The sequence below is a fragment of the Leuciscus leuciscus genome (genome assembly GCF_965113295.1).
Source record: "Leuciscus leuciscus genome assembly, chromosome: 9".
NCBI lineage: Eukaryota > Metazoa > Chordata > Actinopteri > Cypriniformes > Leuciscidae > Leuciscus > Leuciscus leuciscus.
The window spans coordinates 3220288-3241289 of NC_138733.1; the positions used below are offsets into that span (position 1 = coordinate 3220288).

The following is a 21002-nucleotide window of genomic DNA, read 5'->3' on the forward strand; positions in this document are numbered from 1 at the left end:
AATAAATATCCGCTTTGAAGTGGCGTCTGACCCCGTTCCTGTCCAGCGAAGCAAGATCGGCGGCGTTTGAGGGGCCCCTAATTGGCCCGGGGCCCTGGGGCGGCCGCACCCACGCTATCTCCACTACAGACTAACAACAGACAAACAAAACTCCAACCTTTTTGAACTTATACTGTGCATTTATACAAATAAAATGGTTAATATATGAATGAGAAACTGTAATCTGCTGCTGTGAAATAAAAGGTGTTTCACTGTCGCCTCATCAGGTCTGGCAGAGGATCGTTGAAATCTAAATGAAGTCTTAATTTATAACAGTGAAGTCACTGTATCTTCAGTCTCTGGTGATTCTGTTGACTGTGAGTCTCTGTAGTGGATCCTTATTCACCATCAGATGATCATCAGAAGATCAGACTGTCCTCGAATACCTAAAATAAAACACACAGTCACATATGCAGTATGAGATATTACGTCTGTCACAACTTTTCATAAGGAAACTAACTAGATAATCTATATTAATTCATTCTCAAACATAGCTTTTTTAAAGCTTTTTAATATAGCTTTTGTCTGATGCTCAAAGTCACTTTACAAAATCAAAATCACATGAAAGGTCACTTTCACACAACGGACAGCTGATACAGAACCAGCAGAAATGATCATTGCACTACAAAAATCGTTAAAAACTATTCTTACTCTAGTCTCTCCAGTTTATAATGTGGATCATCCTCCAGATCCTTCAGCAACTTCACTCCTGAGTCTCCTAGTTTATTCTTAGACAGATCCAGATCTCTCAGGTGTGAGGGGTTTGATCTCAGAGCTGAAGCCAGAGCAGCACAACCTTCATCTGTGACACCACACTTACTCAACCTGTAGAGAACAATGACACACATTAAGCCTATATCCAGAGATAAACATGACACTTAAAAATAAAATAACAACATAATGCTGTCAATTTAAAAAATATATAAAAAAAACTCAGTTCACATTGTTAAAATACATCAGTTAGGATTAGGGGATAGAATGTACAGTATAAAAAACATTATTTCTATGGAAAGACCCCATAAAACATGGAAACCCAACGCGTGTGTGTGTGAGTGTGTGTGTGTGTGTGTGTGTGTGTGTGTGTGTGTGTGTGTGTGTGTGTGCTTAATGTATTTGTAAACAGTATAAGGAACATTTGTGTGTGTGTGTTAGGGCTGGGAGAAAAAAAAAAAATTCACCTAACTATCGCGATTTTTTTGTTTACGATTTTAAAATAGATTTTCCTTATTCCAGAATCGATACTGACACTGATACTGATACTAACTAAATTGCATTATTTTTGTCCTTGCTTATAGACGAGGTTGACAGAAGTTAGCCACTTTTGTTCCAACAGGGGATGAAATGTGTCGTTATCTACAGGGCCGTTTCAAGATATTTGGGGGCCCTAGGCAAAAGAGTGAAGTGAGGTCCCAAGTCCTCCCTCAGGAAAATTTTTAAAATTCAGATGGGATTTCTTGAATTCTGGTGCATTTTAAGAGTCATGAATTACTCTGTAGTACGCTACACAAAGTGTTTAAGAAATTTAAGCAAAGCACCTAATAAAGCAACAAAAAAAAAAAAGAAAAAAAAAGTGAATAGCCATACGTTTATTATTATTCTCATAGCATATCATGAAAGTGAAGTGTGGAGGATTCGATATTTACTTTACAGGAAAAGAACTTCACTTCCCATAATGCCACAGACAGTAACGTCATACGCAAAACTACCTGTTGCGTACGGTAGTCTACAAAGTGTTGAGATGTGTTGATGGAGAAGAATAAAAGGACAAACGAGAAGGAAAAAGGGCATTTTTCTCCAGATGGAATAGAAACATCACCAACGGAAATTGATAACCTGCGTAACTTACACCTAAAATGTAACCGGACTTGATGGATTATTTTGTTTGGACCTAACTGCATGGGATGGGAGTCATAGGACCAGCTCATTTTGTTTGGAATTGACAAAGTTTTTACCGGTGACCGCAAGTCAAGTCAAGTCAAGTCAAGTTTATTTGTATAGCGCTTTTCACAATACAGATTGTATCAAAGCAGCTTCACAGTATTAAATTAAAATAATACAACAAAGTTTGTTTCAAGAGGAATTTATTGATTGATAAAATTAAATTAAATATCCCCAAAATATCCCCAACTGAGCAAGCCAAAGGCAACAGTGGCAAGGAACCGAAAAACTTCATCAAGTGACCTAATGGTGTCCTAAAACTCCATCAGGTGACCTAATGGAGAAAAAAAAACCTTGGGAGAACCCAGGCTCAGTCTGGGGCCAGTTCTCCTCTGGCATTTATGAGCTAGAGGCCGGATTGTAGTTTGAACTGTAGGATTATATGAATGCCTGGCTGAAGAGATGCGACTTTAATCTAGTTTTAAACTGGGAGAGCGAGTCTGAGCAACGAACAGTATCAGGAAGACTATTCCAGAGTTTTGGAGCCAAATGTGAGAATGCTCTCCCTCCTTTGGTGGTTCTGGATATCCTAGGTATGACCAAAAGCCTTGAATTTAGTGATCTTAAAGAGCGCGATGGATTATAGGGTGATAAAAGATCCGTTAAATAGACTGGAGCTAAGCCGTTTAGGGCTTTATAGGTCAGTAGCAATACCTTGTAATTAATACGGAACTTTATAGGTAACCAATGCAGTGATGATAAAATCGGTGTTATATGATCATATTTTCTTGATCTAGTAAGAACTCTAGCGGCGGCATTTTGGACTAACTGTAGCTTGTTTATTGAGGATGCAGGACAACCAGCTAGTAAAGCATTACAGTAATCCAGTCTCGAGGTCATGAATGCATGAACTAACTTTTCTGCATCAGAAACTGATAGCATATTACGTAGTTTAGCAATGTTTCTAAGGTGGAAAAATGCTGTTTTTGTAACATATGAAATATGATTTTCAAAAGACAGGTTGCAATCGAGTATAACACCCAGGTCTTTTACTGTAGAGGATAAAGTAACAGGACATCCTATGATGTTAAAGTTGTATTGTGCGAGGTTTTGTGGGCGGTTTTTTGAACCGATAAGTATTACCTCTGTCTTGTCTGGATTTAATAAAAGAAAATTACGGGTCATCCAATCTTTTATATCTTTAACACACTCTGTCAATTTGGAAAATTTTGCGTTTTCATCCGGCCGTGATGAAATATATATTTGAGTGTCATCAGCATAACAATGGAAACTAATTCCATGTTTCCTTATAATATTTCCAAGTGGCATCATATATATTGAAAATAACAGAGGGCCTAATACAGATCCCTGCGGCACTCCATAGTTTACTGGAGTTATGATCGATTTTTCTCCATTTAAATAGACAAAATGGTAGCGGTCAGATAGGTATGATTTGAACCAGCTTAGTGCTTGTCCTTGAACACCAGTATAATTTTGTAGTCGATCTAAGAGTAATGTATGATCTATAGTATCGAACGCAGCACTAAGATCAAGTAAAACTAGTATTGAGATACAGCCTTGGTCAGAAGCTAAAAGTAAATCATTTGTGATTTTAACGAGCGCAGTTTCAGTGCTATGATGCGGTCTGAATCCAGACTGAAACTTTTCATAGATCTCATTTTGTTGCAAGAAAGAGCCCAGTTGAGCGGACACCACTTTTTCTAATATTTTAGACATAAATGGAAGATTTGAAATGGGTCTATAATTTGCTAGATTATTATGATCTAATTGTGGTTTCTTAATGAGAGGTTTTATAACTGCCAGTTTAAATGTTCTTGGAACATGACCTAAAGATAAAGACGAGTTAATAATATTGAGGAGAGGATCTTCCACTACAGGTAACACTTCTTTCAGTAGTTTAGTTGGTATAGGATCTAATAAACATGTTGTTGTTTTAGATGAAGTGATAAGTTTATTTAACTCTTTTTGTTCTATAGTTGCAAAGCACTGTAATTGTTCTTTCGGGGTGATAATTGAAGCTGAATTATAAGGCGCGATTGAAGATTGAACGTTTACAATTGTGGTTCTGATGCTTTCTATTTTCTCAGTGAAGAAGTTCATGAAATCATTACTACTGAACTGTAACGGGATATTTTGTTCGGGTGACGTCTGTTTATTTGTTAGTCTAGCCACGGTGTTAAATAAAAACCTTGGATTGTTTTGGTTGTTTTCTATTAGTTTGCGGAGGTGCTCAGCCCTGGCCGCTTTTAGGGCCTTTTTATAACGTGACATACTGTCTTTCCACGCGATTCTAAAGACCTCTAAATTAGTTTGTTTCCATTTACGCTCTAAAATACGCGTTTCTCTCTTTAAAACATGCGTAGTATTGTTATACCATGGTGCTTTATTTTTCTCTCTGACCTTTTTTAATTTAATAGGTGCAACCACATCCAATGTTCTAGAGAGAATGGTGCTCATAGTGCTAGTTAGTTCTTCTAGTTCATCTGTTTGTTTGGGTTCAGGCAGCAGCTGAGACAGATTAGATAAGCAATTTGAGAAATTATCTATGGTGGATGGGAGGATTGTTCTGCCTGGTTGATAACGCGACGCCGCATGACATATTACAGCAGTACGTAATATGCAAGTTACCATGTAGTGATCAGTGACTTCATCACTTTGTGGAATGATATCTATATCGGTTGGATCGGTTCCATGTGATATAATTAAATCGAGTGTATGATTAAGACGATGTGTTGGTCCGGTGACATTTTGCTTGACCCCAAATGAATTTAATAAATCTGTAAACGCAGCTCCTAACGCATCATTTGGATTATCTACGTGTATGTTAAAATCTCCAACAATTAGTGCTTTATCGACATTGACTAATAGGTCTGAGAGAAAATCTGCAAACTCTTTTAGGAAATCAGCGTAAGGCCCTGGCGGTCTATATACGGTAGCCAAGGCTAGAGATAATAGGGATGTTTTTCTAACATCTAAGAGCGTAACATTTAGTACAAGTACTTCAAATGAAATAAACTTATAACCCGTTTTCTGGGTAACATTTAGAATATCTTTATAAATGGTTGCAACACCTCCGCCACGACCAATCAGACGGGGCTCATGCTTATAACAGTATCCAGGAGGAGTAGACTCATTAATACCGAAATAATCATTTGGTTTAAGCCAGGTTTCAGTAAGGCAAAGTATATCGAAGCTATTATCTGTGACTATTTCATTTACAATAACTGCCTTAGGTGTGAGTGATCTAATGTTTAGAAGACCTAGCTTTAGAAATAGTTTTTGTTTACTAATAGCAACATTTTCTGTTTTAATAACAATTAGATTTTTCCTAGATCCTGCATTAGATTTAATATTTGATCTCACTAAACGAGGAATAGACACGGTTTCTATGCAATGTTCTACACTAGTATTTATATCAGTTGAATTGGTGCAGCAGAGACTATGATTTGGACTTTTGGTTACTAGTCAAAGGGTATTTAACATTTTGGAGATGTTATCTGACAGAAGATCCGCTCCGAATCTGCTTGGGTGTAAGCCATCAGCACGGAAAAGCCTAGGACGCTCCCAAAACAGATTCCAATTATTTACAAAGAGCAGTTTCTGCTCATTGCACCATGACATTAACCATTCATTTAGCGCAAATAATCTGCTGAACTTTTCATGCCCTAGTCGGTACGTGGGAAGCGGTCCTGACACAATGATCGTTGTTTCAGGCGATGTGCTGCATACCGTATCGATTAGATTCCTGAAGTCTTTCTTCAGAATCTCCGTCTGGCGCAACCTGATGTCGTTCACTCCCGCGTGCAGGACCACAGTTCCGACGCGCTCGTCACCGTTCAGGATCTCGGGAACGCGAGCAGCGATTTCAGAAACACGAGCACCAGGAAAGCAGTGACTTTGCACCTTACTTTTACCTAACGTAGCGTGTACATGCCGAACGATGGAATCGCCGATGATCACAGCATCGCGTTCTGTTTCGCGTAGAGGGGAGAAGCGGTTTTGTGTCGATAACTCGAAAACCGGGAGGGTCGGAGAAAGTCTTGGTCTAAACCTGACTCGCGTCTTCCGCTGCGGAACCACCCAGGCTTCGTGGTGGCGTGTTGGAGCCGGAGTGAACGAGACCATGGCTGATTTCGACCGATGCTGAGGAACGCACGGAGTAGACGCGGTCGGAGTCAGCGGGTTAGTAACGTTAAACACTGATTTGTGTGCATCGGCGCGTGATGTTTCAAGAGCCAAACACCGGTCTCTCAGCTCGGCCTGTCTCAATAAAAGGTTGTGGATCTGTTTCTCAACAGCTTCCAGCTCAGACTGCAGTGCGTGCAGCTCAAATGTGTCCTCACCTGCACCAAGCGGTAGACTACTTAACGTTACATCTGATATATTCGCCATTTTAACAGATGGACAGTGAGTTAGCAACGAAGCTACCAGTGATGCTATCAATATTAATACTAATTTATATTATAAGTTTGTTTGTAAGTGAGTGTGGAGAAGACGCGTTCAGCCGTGATCCATGGACGTAACCTTTAAGAGTATGCAGCGTTGGATCACTAATAGGCTTGAGACGCGTCTGCTCAACAGTCCGCGTTGTAACTATGAGGTTTTTTAGGTTTTTTAGTGGTAGGGGTGTAGAGTAGACGCACGATAGGCAAAAAAAAAATGTTTGTTTATAAGTGAGTGTGGAGAAGACGCGTTCAGCCGTGATCCACGGACGTAACCTTTAAGAGTATGCAGCGTTGGATCACTAATAGGCTTGAGACGCGTCTGCTCAACAGTCCGCGTTGTAACAATGAGGTTTGAGCAGTAACATTAGTGCTTCTCAGTGAGGAAAAGTAGAAAATGTTCGTTGTAAGCGAGTTTAAAGAGAAAAATCAAGAATTATAAATCAAATCGATAGAGCTCCAAAAACAACAACGCATTCAGACGCAACGCATGATAATAACAGGACAAGACATTACTCACCGTGTTTGTTGAGTGTTTCTTACTCACCTGAGCTTTTCTGAACTCAAAGGCGCGAGCGCGCGAGAGAAAATAAATAAATAGAAATAGCTGAGCGCACACGGGTGGCGCGTTTACAGGCTAGCGAATTACTAGCGTGTTGTGCTAGTAGTAACGTAAGCTAGCGATGTCAGGGTTGGGTAAGCTGTATTTAGTAGTAATATACACAACTAGAAATTGTAGTAAATGATGGTTCAAAACAAGGAAATACGAGGCTAAGACGGAGCTTACAGCACCGAAGCAGACACACTCACAGCAGGCAGCGAGAAAAATCAAGAATTATAAATCAAATCGATAGAGCTCCAAAAACAACAACGTATTCAGACGCGACGCATGATAATAACAGGACAAGACATTACTCACCGTGTTTGTTGAGTGATTCTTACTCACCTGAGCTTTTATGAACTCAAAGGCGCGAGCGCGCGAGAGAAAATAAATAAATAAAAATAGCTGAGCGCACACGGGTGGCGCGCGTTTACAGGCTAGCGAATTACTAGCGTGCTGTGCTAGTAGTAACGGAAGCTAGCGATGTTGGGTAAGCTGTATTTAGTAGTAGTATAAACAACTAGTAATTGTAGTAGATGATGGTTCAAAACAAGGAAAATACGAGGCTAAGACGGAGCTTACAGCACAGAGCAAACACACTCACAGCAGGCAGCGAGGCAGACAGGAGCAATCGATCATCGATTCGAATCCCCCGCAACCGCGGGCAGACAGCCGTCAAGGGTAAGTTACAACACTTCTCTAGCTTTTGCCTTTATACATGGCAAAAAATCTCATGCGATCGTAATCTGGGCTCGTGCATCAAGAGGATTTGGCTCAAAGGAAGTTTTCGAACGCTGTAGCTACAACAGTGAAGGGGCGAGAAGTTGTCTAGTGTGTATTTTATGCTTAAATTCTGCAAACAGAACAAAGTTGTGTATGACTATTAGTTTAACTTTTTCACCCTCTAACAACGCTCACATACCGTTGTGTTTGGTCACTGATGTAAAGGTTTATGTTCGCAGAGATGTGAAAACACGTCAGACAGTTGTATTTGGAGATAATAATGGTTTACTTGCCGCTGTGTCTTTGGCGTTTTTCTTCTTTCTTTCTCTGTCTTTTGGAAAATCCTGAAGGGTATGAGCGCTTCATGATGACATTTTTAAATTTAAATGCCCGCGTAGCGCTGTTACTGACAGCTAGTGGGGGACCTGATGGGGGGTGCGTGACGGTGGATGTCACTTCAACATTACAGTGATTAGGGCACTCATAGTGTTTGTCGTTGCATAGGAGGAATCCCTCTAGTTTGGGGGGGCCCTCTCACGGAGCAGTACTGGAGAGTGATTGCGCTGTCTCACTGTGATGGTTTGTTTACAGTGGTTGATACTGTTTGACGAGGGCAGATACACAACCTAAACGACCGTGCGGCCATCGGGGGCCCCCTTCAGCTGGGGGCCCTAGGCAGCTGCCTACCTTGCCTACCCCATTGCGACGGCTCTGGTTATCTATGAGTGCTGAGTGATGTAATATCCCTTTCAAGTAGGGATGTCCCGATCCGATCCACGTCATCGGTATCGTGCCGATACTGGCCCAGAACGCTAGATCGGAGATTGGAGGGGAGAAAAAAATATGATCTGATACCTATCCAACACAAACCATGGGGAAATCTAGCTTAAACCATCGCCTAAATGCTTGAATATTAGTGTGGCGAGCAGGACGAGGCCGAGGGCCGTGAGAGAGCGGCCCGAGGCCGGTGGAGTGATTACTGATGAGCGACTCCTGCGCGACGCACCGGTCTCGTATCTCTCACGGAGGAGCGGAAGCATAAAGGAGGAGCGACGACAGTGAAGAGCGAGAGAGGACAGCCCTGGAGTTATGTTGTGGTTTTTACCAAGCCAGGCAGTTTTCAGGTTAGAGGCCAGTCTAAAAGCAGCATTGCCATCACCCATTGGCAGTAGGATGATTGGATGAAGATTGGGCCAATGTATTTGTCATACATATGAATGGTGTTTCTGCAAATTAGGACATATTCAATAAGTGTGGAGCTCATGTGCATATTCAAATTCATTTCAAAAGAAACTTGTAATACAAAAAAAACATTTCATGTATACTTTTACTATGTAAAGTTTTATTGTTGTAGGAGCAAAGGAAAAAATTAAGCCTATTTGGGTGTATTTTGGGCATATTCGATTAGTCTATAGCTAATTTGCATATTCAATTAGTGTATAGCTCATTTGCATATTCAAATTCATTTCCAAAGAAACTTGTAATACAATTTTTTTTTACTTTTCATAGGTACTTTCATTGTGTAAAGTTTCATTTTGATAGGAGTAAAGGAAAAAAAATAACCCCATTGGGGTGTATTGTTGCCTGGCCTTATTGGCACACATCTCGGATTGGTGAGAATTTAACATATTTCCTCAACTAGGATTTCTTAGGACTTTTAGTATGTTGTTCTGGACACCTCATAGAAATGATCTAAGCTGCAAAAAAAAAAAGCTGTTTTTTTTGTGTGTGTGTGTTAGGGCTGGGAGAAAAACATAGATTCACCTAACTATCGCAATTTTTTTTGTTTACGCTTTTAAATTAGATTATTTTATTCCAGAATCGATAGTCATTCACATTAAATTGCTTATTTTTGTCCTTGCTTATAGACGAGGTTGACAGAAGTTAGCCACTTTTGTTCCAACAGAGGATGAAATGTGTGGTTATCTATGAGTGTCGTAATATCCCTTTCAAGTGGACGTGTGGAAGAGACGTGAGACTGAATGCACTGAAAGCCCTCGCGCTGCTCATATGCTGAGAGAGAGATAAGACAGTAGAGCTGCACCATTCATCTCTAAAATACTGTGATCTCCATTCAAACACACACACACTCTTCTTCATATTCCTCTGTCTATTAAACCTTTGACAAAATCATATCACAACATTCAAATCTGTGTTGGCGCTGCCGCTGACCCAGAGAGAGTCGTCATGAAACAGCTTCACAAAAAGTCTTTTAAACCTCATAATAGTTTCATTATTTCTGTGAGACAATAGTTCAAATTATCATAGAATTACTGGGATAAAAGTTTAAAGTTCACATATAAACACTGATGTCTACAGTAGCGATCAAAATAGAGTAAATCAGCTTTTGATAGAATCTTGGAACTTAAAATAACGCATTTATCGATTACATTGTTTCACCACTAGGTGTCGACAAGTGACTGTTAAAAAATGTATTTGTTTTTGAATGATTTAGTCAAGAGAATGTAGAACTGTATGATGCTTCAGAAATAAAACTCAGAAAGATGTGATGAACTGTTTTTGTAAATATGACTCATCTTATACATCATGTACAGTCTGTATAAGTGTATGATTTAACTTTTCCCCATGATCTAGGTGTATCGTCCCAGCCCTAGTGTGTGTGTGTGTGTGTGTGTGTGTGTGTGTGTGTGTGTGTGTGTGTGTGTGTGTGTGTGTGTGTGTGTGTGTGTGTGTGTGTGTGTGTGTGTGTGATTGTGTGTGTGTTTGTTCTTAATGTATTTGAAAACATTTTAAGGAACTCTTAATACTAATGTAATTAATGTCCAATAAAGGAAAGATTATTACAAAATTAATACAAAAGGCCTCTCTCTACTCCGGTTTCCTGGGCCTTTATTTCATGGATCTTCTGTTAGCTATCTGCTACGCTAACCTGTCAAAGCAAGAGCAGAATAATACTATTGTATATTATTCATTAACTATAAACTAATAGTTGTCAAATGATTTATAAGGTCTTTGTTACTGTATACTTGTGATAAAGTGTTACCATTATTTCAAACTGGTCGCATTAAGTGTAATTGTTCCTTTTGTATGTGATGAAGTGATTCTTCTTTTTCAAAAATAACACAAAATAAACAGAGTAAAGATGGATTTGACTGATAGCATTATTATTATTATTATCAAGATTTCCACAGATATGGTGATATATTGTTATTGTGTGTTATTTTGGCCATGATAATCATGTAGTGATAAATCTGATATGGTGACAGTCCTGGTTCAGGTGAAACACACACCACTTCCCTCTTTTCAGCTGCACACACACATTTTGAGGAAATGCTCAGGCTTTTACAAGGGTCTGTTTGCACAAGCATTACAAGACAACTTCATTTACACCAAACATTTGTGCTTTAAAAACCCTCTTCACTGTATCCTGCATCTGTTGTCTGGTTTGTAGTTCGTCCGGTTTATTTAACTGTTAGTTTTACTTTCTTTAGGGGGATAATAATATAGTAAGATGTAAATGTTCCTCTTCAGGGAGACTCCTCACCGCTGCCTTCTACCGCCGGCAGGATCTGACGGCTCAAGCAGGAATCTGTCACTGAACCACCGGATGGGGCTTACACCAAAGATATATTGTATACACTATCTACATATTAATCCTTATTCACTCCGAGTCTTTATGGTAGAGATGATCTTACCCCAGTCTCTCCAGTTTACAGTGAGGATTCTCCAGTCCAGCAGAAAACAGCTTCACTCCTGAGTCTCCTAGTTTATTCTCAGACAGATTCAGTTCTCTCAGGTGTGAGGGGTTTGATCTCAGAGCTGAAGCCAGAGCAGCACAACCTTCATCTGTGACACCACACTCCCTCAACCTGTAGAGAACAATGACACACATTAAGCCTATATCCAGAGATAATAACATAATGCTGTCAATATGAAATATACAAATACTCATTAGTTCATGTTGTTAAAACACATCAGTTAGCATTAGGGGATTGAAGATACAATTTGTACAGTATATAAAATCATTATTTCTATGGAAAGTCCCCATAAAACATGAAAACCCAACGTGTGTGTGTGTGTGTGTATGAGTGTGCTTGATGTATTTGTAAACATTTTAAAGAACATGTGTGTGTGTGTGTGTGTGTGTGTGTTAGGGCTGGGAGAAAAAAAATAAAAATTCACCTAACTATCGTGATTTTTTTGTTTACGATTTTAAAATAGATTTTCCTTATTCCAGAATCGATACTGATACTGACACTGACACTGATACTAAATTGCATTATTTTTGTCCTGTCTTTTGCTTTCGTTTTCTTGTTGATTTATTTTATGTCATTAAAGTCTTTAAATGTTCACCCGTTCCCGCCTCCTCCTTCCTTCCCGGGTTTCAGCACCAGTGTAACGCAGTTCGTTGTTATGGGAAGAAGGAGGCGGGAACCGGCGAACATTTTAAAGACTTTAATGACATAAAATAAATATGTGTGTGTGTGTGTGTGTGTGTAAGTGAGAGAGAGAGAGAGAGAGAGAGAGAGAGAGAGAGAGAGAGAGAGAGAGAGAGAGAGAGAGAGACTTGACTTGAACAACCCTTTATTCACTAAAGATTAGTCAAAACTTTTTTTTAAATATTGCCAAACAATTTTGGCCTCATCACATATAACATATGTACATTAACCTCAAAAAAAACAAAAAAAAAATCACAAAATATGTACATTCACAAAAAAATATATATATATATTTTTACAAATTTAGGAATAAAATGTCCTCTTGGTCAACCACACACAACACTTCTGCCTGTCCCCAAAACTCAATGAAAGCAACCACATTTTTTGTTAATTTAAAAAAAGCAAATTCTGCTTTAATCCTTGCAGATACAAAAGCCTTTAAAATAAGTTCAGGTTCAGTTGTCCCGCTGACTTTCCGCTTATTTTTCCTTGTAATCCATATTGCCAGCTTTGCTTCACCAATTAAAAAATTGATTAAGGAAATTCTTTTTTTATCTGTTGCAACATATTTTGGGCCAAATATAACTATATTTTCATCCATATCTTCCCCAAGTGCTCTAAGCCAACTCTTTAAAATCTGAAACAAACCATTTAGCCTAGAACAATCTAAAAATAGATGCTTCAAAGTTTCTTCATGAGCACAAAAGATACATTCCTTCCCCACAGTGGGGTCAACACGTGTCAAGTATCTGTTAGTTGCAATTGCCGAATGCACAATCCTCCACTGAAGATCTGCAGTGCGTTTTTCTATAGGTGATTTATATAAAGATCTCCAACATCTCCTAGGAGAAGAGCCCTGGCCAATCACCTCCAACCACTTTGATTCTTTACATTCCTTCAGCTCAGATTGATGAGAGACTTTCACACATGATAAATACAAGGCTTTCTTTGAAACATCTTCAAACAAATTCAGTTCAGGTATACAGAAAACAAGAAGTGATTCCTTCTCAGGCTTTTCATCTATTATCATTGAAATCTGAAGTTTTGGAAAACTTTCTCTCATTTCATCCTCTTGTTCACCACAACGATTTTCTAGTATACTTTGTCTGTAGATAGAAGGAAGAACTGAAAGAATTTCCTTCATTACTTTATCCATAAATCTCACAGACTTAAATCCCCGTCAAACTACACAGTTCTTGGGGACTTTTCCACTCATTTCCATTCTTTAGATCAGACACACATGTGCATTCTGCTCTCACCATTGATGTTTGCAAACTTCTCATTTTCAACACATTTGCTTGTATTAGGGGATTGTTAAAGAGTGGTTCAACCTTCAAGGTTTGGGTCTCTCTTCACTTGAAAGACAAAATTCCACACTTTCAAAACGGAAAAGAATCAGTCCATTCCATATCTTTCAGACTGATTAAAAACAGATTAAAATCATATTTAAAACAATTCATACTACGTAATAAGGAACAAGCTGTATCAGCCCAACAGATTTTTTCAGAGTACAGCAACTTCTGTGCAGTCTGGAGCCTGAAAGCCTTGATTCTGCTCTTTATATCTATTAGGCCTTGTCCACCTTCACTGACTGGTAAATATAAAATAGCAGATTTTACCCAGTGCTGACCGGACCAAAAGAAATCATTTATTTTCTTTTGTAGTAAATAAACTACTTCATCAGGTGGATTCAACACATTTAGTTTGTGCCAAAGTGCTGAAGCAGCCAAATTGTGAACCACCAAGACTCTCCCTCTGAAAGATAACTGAGGCAGGATCCATGTCCACCGTGACAAACGGTCACACATCTTATCATACATTCCTTCCCAGTTCTTCTGAATATAGTTGTCAGTTCCTAAATAAATACCCAATATTTTCAAACCTTCTTTACCCCATTTCACACCTCCTGGTAAAACTGGTGGCTCTTCTTCAGACCAATTCCCTCAAATAAAACCTTCACTTTTTCCCCAGTTTACCTTTGCTAAGGAGGCATTTTCGTACTTCTTTAAAACTTCTTCTAAAACAACCACATCTCTTTTGCTTTTGATAAACACGGTAACGTCATCAGCATAGGCAGAAAACTTAGGTTTAACTTTTTGTTCTTTAATTAGCAGGCCATCTAAATGTATCCCCAATTGAGGAAGCAAAGGTTCGATGGCTAAAGAATATAACATCCCTGACAAAGGGCAACCTTGTCGAATCCCTCTACGTACTGACACTGGTTGACTTAGTCCTCCTCCAACCTTCAACAATGTAGAAACATCAGAATACAACAGTCTAATCCATGAAATAAAAAGATCACCAAAACCAAAAGCTTTAAGGGAACTAACAATAAAAGTGACTGACTCGATCAAATGCCTTCTCTTGATCAATTGCAAATATTCCAATATTGTCATCATTCCTTTTTGCAATATCAATGATATCAATGATACCATTATGGTTCTGTTAGGAATACAATAAGATTGATACTCATTTACTATATATAAGATTGATACTCATTTACTACTGTATATATTCTAAATACAATTTCCATCTATTTGAAAGACATTTCGCTAAGATTTTATAGTCAGTACACAAAATTGCCACTGGTCTCCAGTTCTTTAAAAGACCAAGATCACCTTTCTTTGGTAACAAAGACAAAATGGCTCTTTTACAGCTTGTTGGTAAACTCTTTTTTCTTATAAGATGATTTAAAAACATCAAATAAATCTACTTTTAATAAGCCACAAAACTGTTTATAAAATTCGTCTGGAAGTCCATCAATCCCCGGTGCGTGTCCATTAGATAGCTGATTAACAGCCTTTGTTACTTCATCAATGTCCATTTCAACCTCCAGTTGATTCCTCTGTGTATCAGTCAACTTTGGTAAATCTTTAAAGAGATCCTCCATACAGCCAATGTCACACGGACCATCCGAAAAAAGTTCTGTATAGAAATCAATAGCCATTGTCCTCATTTCTTTAGGATTAGTTGTCACAGTTCCATCTGATTTCTTTAGATGTAGCATTGACTTGCACGCTCCTTCCCGTTTCTCAAAACTAAAAAAGAAAGAACTTGGTGCATCCATCTTTCTCAGAGAGAGGAAACGAGCTCTTATTAAAGCTCCCTTAGCCCGCTCATGAAAAAGTGAGGACAAGGCTTTCTTTTTTTCATTCAGTCTTTCAGTTGATTCACCATTTTGGTTAAATAGACTTCTTTCAATTGATTTGATTTCATCTTCCAGTTCCATAACAGTTTTTTTAAAACAATAACTTGCATTAGCTGTATAATTTTGACAAAAGATCCTGATGTGCGCTTTTCCTACATCCCACCAATGCACAACATCATCAAAATCAGTCTTTTGCTCTCTCCATTTTGCCCAGAATAAATGACATTTTTCACAAAAGGCGGCATCCTGCAACAATTTTACATTAAAATGCCAATAATAGCTATGACCTTTTGTCTTTTGTAAATTAAAAACAATCATACATAAATGATGATCTGAAAAACCACTGGGGTAAATACAGGCCTTCAAAATTCTATTACACCAGTCTTTATTAATATAAAAACGATCTAACCTGGCAAAGCTGATGTGGTCACTTGAAGACTTGGACCAAGTATATTGCTTTTCTACCGGATGTTGTAATCTCCAAACATCACATCAATCAAAATTGCTTATTATATTATTTAAACACGTAGCAGAAAGATGAATTCGGTTCGAGAGTAGAGATAAAATCCCGAGGCACAGACGCACACTAGCAAACACACGCAAGGTCTCTCGCTCCCTCTCTCTGCCGTGCGCGCGCTATGCTTGCGCGCTCTTGCTTCCGGGAGATTTTCACTGATTTGCGGGCATCAGGGAGCCGCTATCAATATGCGGGAGACTCCCGGAACTTCCGGGAGACTTGGGATGTCTGCTAAAGCGCAAAAGAAATACGAGCATGCAAAGTCGTAAATTAGTAAATTAAGTTCTTTTAAGTATTGTGTATCACCATGGTAAGTTAGCCTAATTGTTGTTGTTTCCATAACAAAATGCCACTTAGTGGTTATTTGTATATTTTTATATGACTGTGGCTCATACCAAGACTGTATTATACAAAAACTAGTTTGGGACTGCTATATAGCTTAACCTCGCAGTGCTACTGTTTATCAGTATTTGTCATATTCTTACAAAACATTTTTTGTATGTTAAGTAAAGGGGGACAGAACTTGTGTGTCAACAATTTTTGTGTAAACAAATGTATTATAATAAGCCTATATAATTCCTAAAAAGGTGGGTCGCAGCTTGATGACCATGGGGAAATGTGGGTCAAACTATTCAAAACATCATTCAATGTTGTGATAATCGTAATTAATAATCACAATTACAATATCAAGGGAATAATCGACAATTATGATTTTTGTCATAATCGTGCAGTCCTACTTTATTCAAATAAAATGTGAATGCATTTGACATTAATTGTTGTTTACTTGTTTGTTTATATCCATAATTAATTGATACCTGATTCCTTTACAAGAATTTTTGGCTAAAAAGTCACTGAATCGATTTCAAGTCACTGAATCGTTTCGGATCGTATCGTTCTAAATGAACCAATATCGTCCTTGAATCGCATCGACAACCATGAATCGCGATACGAATCGAATCGTTGTTAAAACGAATCGTTACACCCCTAGCATAGACATTAACAAAGACAAAAGAAAATCCCAACAACTTAGCATGAACAGCCAGAATTCGACCCTTCTCGATCTCATCACTTGATTCAAAAGTTATGTCAATTCTCTTCGAGAACAAGATAGCAACACCACCCGTCGTATTAGTGCCATGACTTAGGAAAAGATGGCCTCCCCACCACTTTCTCCATTCTATCTCATTAGCTATGTCACTATGTGTCTCTTGTAAGAAAATTATATCCATATCCTTATTTTCAATATATTCTTTCAATACTGCTCTTCTTCTACCATCCCTTCCTCCATTAATATTAATTCTTCCTATCTTAATACTTCCCATCAGAAGAAAAGAAAGATCAAGAAAGAAAGAAGGGTTAGCAAAGAAAAAAACAGAGAAAACACCCCAAGTGATTTAATCATTAAGGAGTTGTTATACCTTTTTCAATGGCCATTTTTCTTCTCAATTTAGTTACAATTTGTTTTAATCTAAAACGTTTCCTTCTACTCAGTTCCTCATAAGTGGCTGTCTGTTGAATTTTCAAAACTGATTGCAAAAAAAAATTTGCATCAGGAAAAAATTCACTTATCTCTATTGTTTTCCCAAATGTCGCATCCAGGAAATCATTAACCTCATTTACAGTATACAATTGATCTTCACTAATTTGAGAAAGAATATCCGATGTCTCTGAAAACCTGTCATCATCTTCCGTGTCATCTTGCTCCTCTGCATCAGTTAACTGGGACAAACAAATCTGTCCAGTATTTTGTGGATCATTTGTGACAACCTTTGATGACTTAGAACGAAAACTCTCTTCATCTTCATTATCGCCATCATTAACATCTACACATGGATTTTCTCTCTTTTCAGCACGAACCAAACTACCAGTTGAATTTATGTTTTGATTGCTCATCCCTTCACCTGCATTTTCATCTTTGTTTTTTCCATCAACTGTTGTTTTATTCTGTTCCTCACTGAACTCGACCATTTCACCAATCTGTCCACTAGAAATAACTTCATTATCATTTACATTAATTTCTGGCTGCGTTTTGTTATGTGGACAATCGATCTTTCTATGTCCAACGTCTCCGCATTCGAAACATTTCACATTTCCGGTACTCGCGTAAATCATATACGATTTACCCTCATGTTTGATTCGGAAAGAAATATCAAGTGTTTGTTGATCAAGAAACATAAACACCTGACGCCGAAACGACATGTTTCAGTGCTTCATTCCTACACCTCAACGGAATCATCTTCACTTCACTGGCCATTTCTCCAAACCTCAACAATTCTTTTTCAATGTCACTATTTAATATAAAGGGGGGCACATTAGAAATCGTGACTCTAATAGACTGCGACACAAGCGGTGACACAACAGTAAACGCTCCATTCACCCAAACGCCAGTTTCAATTAGTTTACTCACCAAACTTTCATCTTTAAGGAAAATCACCACTGCTTTGTTCATCCTTGACGCTGAAATTATATTCCCGTATCCAATTTCGAATTGTATTCCCCACTTCATATTCCTCTGTCTATTAAACCTTGATGAAATGTGTGGTTATCTATGAGTGTCGTAATATCCCTTTCAAGTGGACGTGTGGAAGAGACGTGAGACTGAATGCACTGAAAGCCCTCGCGCTGCTCATATGCTGAGAGAGAGATAAGACAGTAGAGCTGCACCATTCATCTCTAAAATACTGTGATCTCCATTCAAACACACACACACTCTTCTTCATATTCCTCTGTCTATTAAACCTTTGACAAAATCATATCACAACATTCAAATCTGTGTTGGCGCTGCCGCTGACCCAGAGAGAGTCGTCATGAAACAACTTCACAAAAGGTCTTTTAAACCTCATAATAGTATCATTATTTCTGTGAGACAATAGTTCAAATTATCATAGAAGTACTGGGATAAAAGTTTAAAGTTCACATATAAACACTGATGTCTACAGTAGCGATCAAAATAGAGTAAATCAGCTTTTGATAGAATCTTGGAACTTAAAATAACGCATTTATCGATTACATTGTTTCTCCACTAGGTGTCGACAAGCGACTGTTAAAAATGTATTTGTTATTGAATTATTTAGTAAAGAGAATGTAGAACTGTATGATGCTTCAGAAATAAAACTCAGAAAGATCTAGGTCTAGGTGTATCGTCCCAGCCCTAGTGTGTGTGTGTGAGAGAGAGAGAGAGAGAGAGAGAGAGAGAGAGAGAGAGAGAGAGAGAGAGAGAGAGAGAGAGAGAGAGAGAGAGAGAGAGAGTGAGAGTGAGAGTGTGTGTGTGTGTGTGTGTGTGTGTGTGTGTGTGTGTGTGTGTGTGTGTGTGTGTGTGTGTGTGTGTGAGAGAGAGAGAGAGAGAGAGAGAGAGAGAGAGTGTGTGTGTGTGTGTGTGTGTGTGTAAGTGTGTGTGTTTGTTCTTAATGTATTTGCAAACATTTTAAGGAACTTTTAATACTAATGTAATTAATGTCCAATAAAGCCTGTATTAAAGCACTTAATGACATTTTCTGATTTTCCGTGACCTAATCTAAAGTGAGAACTATTTATGGTTAATACGTTGTTAACAAAGCATTATCTAACTCTTTACATAAGAGCTAATTAAACAATAACACTTTGTTAATTACAGTGACAATGAATGAAGAACTCACTATTTGTATATAGTCTCTTAATATATTAACTTCAGCTTATATACTATTATACACTATTCATTAACTATAAACTAATAGTTTGGAAATGATTTATAAGGTCTTTGTGTTATGATTCTGCCCTTGTGTCTTTAATACCTCTCTTGTCTTAGGGTAGGATCATAACAGACTCTTGTTAAGTGTGCAAGTGCGTGGCTCTTCGGGCCATGTGCTTGTGTTGTCCTCGTTACCTCACCCCTCCCTCTTGTTCTCCTCATTAGTGATTATTGTATTATCCTTGTCACCTGTCTTGTTCATCAGCGTCTCTCTTGTTTTCCTTGTTTGTGGTAATTATCTCATCCTTGTCACCTGTTGTTATCATCCATGTCTCCCTATACACAAATCCGCCACGATCTCTATGGGCGCCGCCATCTTGCCTGCCGCCATTACTGCGTGCCTGCGAAGTGACGGCGGTGTGACACTTGCCGGTGCCCTCTAATGACATTTCAATGAAAGCGGATCCTGGGGCTTAAATATTGTGATTGTCAAAACATTTTAGTAACTAAACTGAATTGTATTAGGTTTAGTGACAACATGTTGCAATGTTTATAATATATGGTACAATTTCTGGTAAGCTACGTTTTTTTATTATTGCTTGAAACAAATTTCAGGATTTCAATTCAGTTCAATTCTTGTGATTTGATTTAATATTGACTAATTTGGATAAATATTAGGTACACAAGATGGGCATTAATTTAAAAAAAAAAAACACTGATTGATCGATATTATGTATGATGAATATACATTTCGGTAAGTTGTACTGTTTCTTTTAACATTGTTCATTCGTGTTTATTTACTATTAAGTTGAGATGATCGGTTCACGTGCCACTAGGGATCTGTCGCATCACATTTACAAACACCAAAACGGTATTTATTGTTTGAATTTCGTAATAAAATGGACAGAATCTGAAAGCTGAGCTTTTTTATATCATAACTAATCTGCTGTCTATAGACACAGAAAGTCTGTCGGTCTCCGTGTCCTTTCTGCATCGCGATTTTTCTGTGCGTGAGAAAATGGATGTGTGGCGTGAGAGCGTGTGAAAAGTTGCGTGTGTCTCACGGTGAAGGCGTGAGAGTTGGCAGCTTACAGGTATTCAAGATTATTTTATTAATCATCTGGCATGCGAGCTTCAGAACCTAAACTACAGGGCACTGATTGAAGGTCATAATTATATGAGCTCCGGATGGATTGGCCAGATACAGATGAGCTCATCACATTAAAAGGTGTCGTGAGGTTTTCACAGGCAGTGAACTCGTACCATAATGTGTCAGTAACAATACACAGAGAAAACTGCAAAGTTCTCGAATTCAGTTTGTGACTGCATGGTCGACCGAGGGAAGTGTTGTAGCCATACAGGAGGGCTACTGTACAAAATTAAAGATGAATAGATAAAAATAACATTTATTCGTAAATCTGTACATTCGTACAGCTACATCTGCTACAGCCGCCTACGGGACCAACGCTACTTCCTTAGCAGCAAGGCACGCAGTAATGGCGGCGCTGCTTTACTTCCGTGTTTCGCCGGATTTGTGTATATCATGCCCTTGGGCTTTCTGTCCTG

General features: G+C 38.4%; 1 protein-coding gene and 1 long non-coding RNA gene across 3 annotated transcripts in view; one reads left to right on the plus strand and one right to left on the minus strand.

Annotated features, from left to right (window-relative positions):
• LOC309506213 (uncharacterized protein) overlaps positions 1-21002 on the minus strand; it is a 415585-nt gene that overhangs the window by 208180 nt on the left and 186403 nt on the right. For both annotated transcript variants that reach the window (XR_014208682.1, XM_082179916.1), the window contains one exon: positions 11361-11534. Coding sequence is in view for 1 of the 2 variants with exons in the window: in XM_082179916.1 (XP_082036042.1) it covers positions 11361-11534 (174 nt within the window). In the remaining variant the exon portion in view is untranslated. The remainder of the gene's footprint in view (positions 1-11360; positions 11535-21002) is intronic.
• LOC309506492 lies at positions 825-1609 on the plus strand. The gene is made up of 2 exons (XR_014208803.1): positions 825-1117; positions 1192-1609. It is a non-coding gene; the product is annotated as an uncharacterized lncRNA (long non-coding RNA).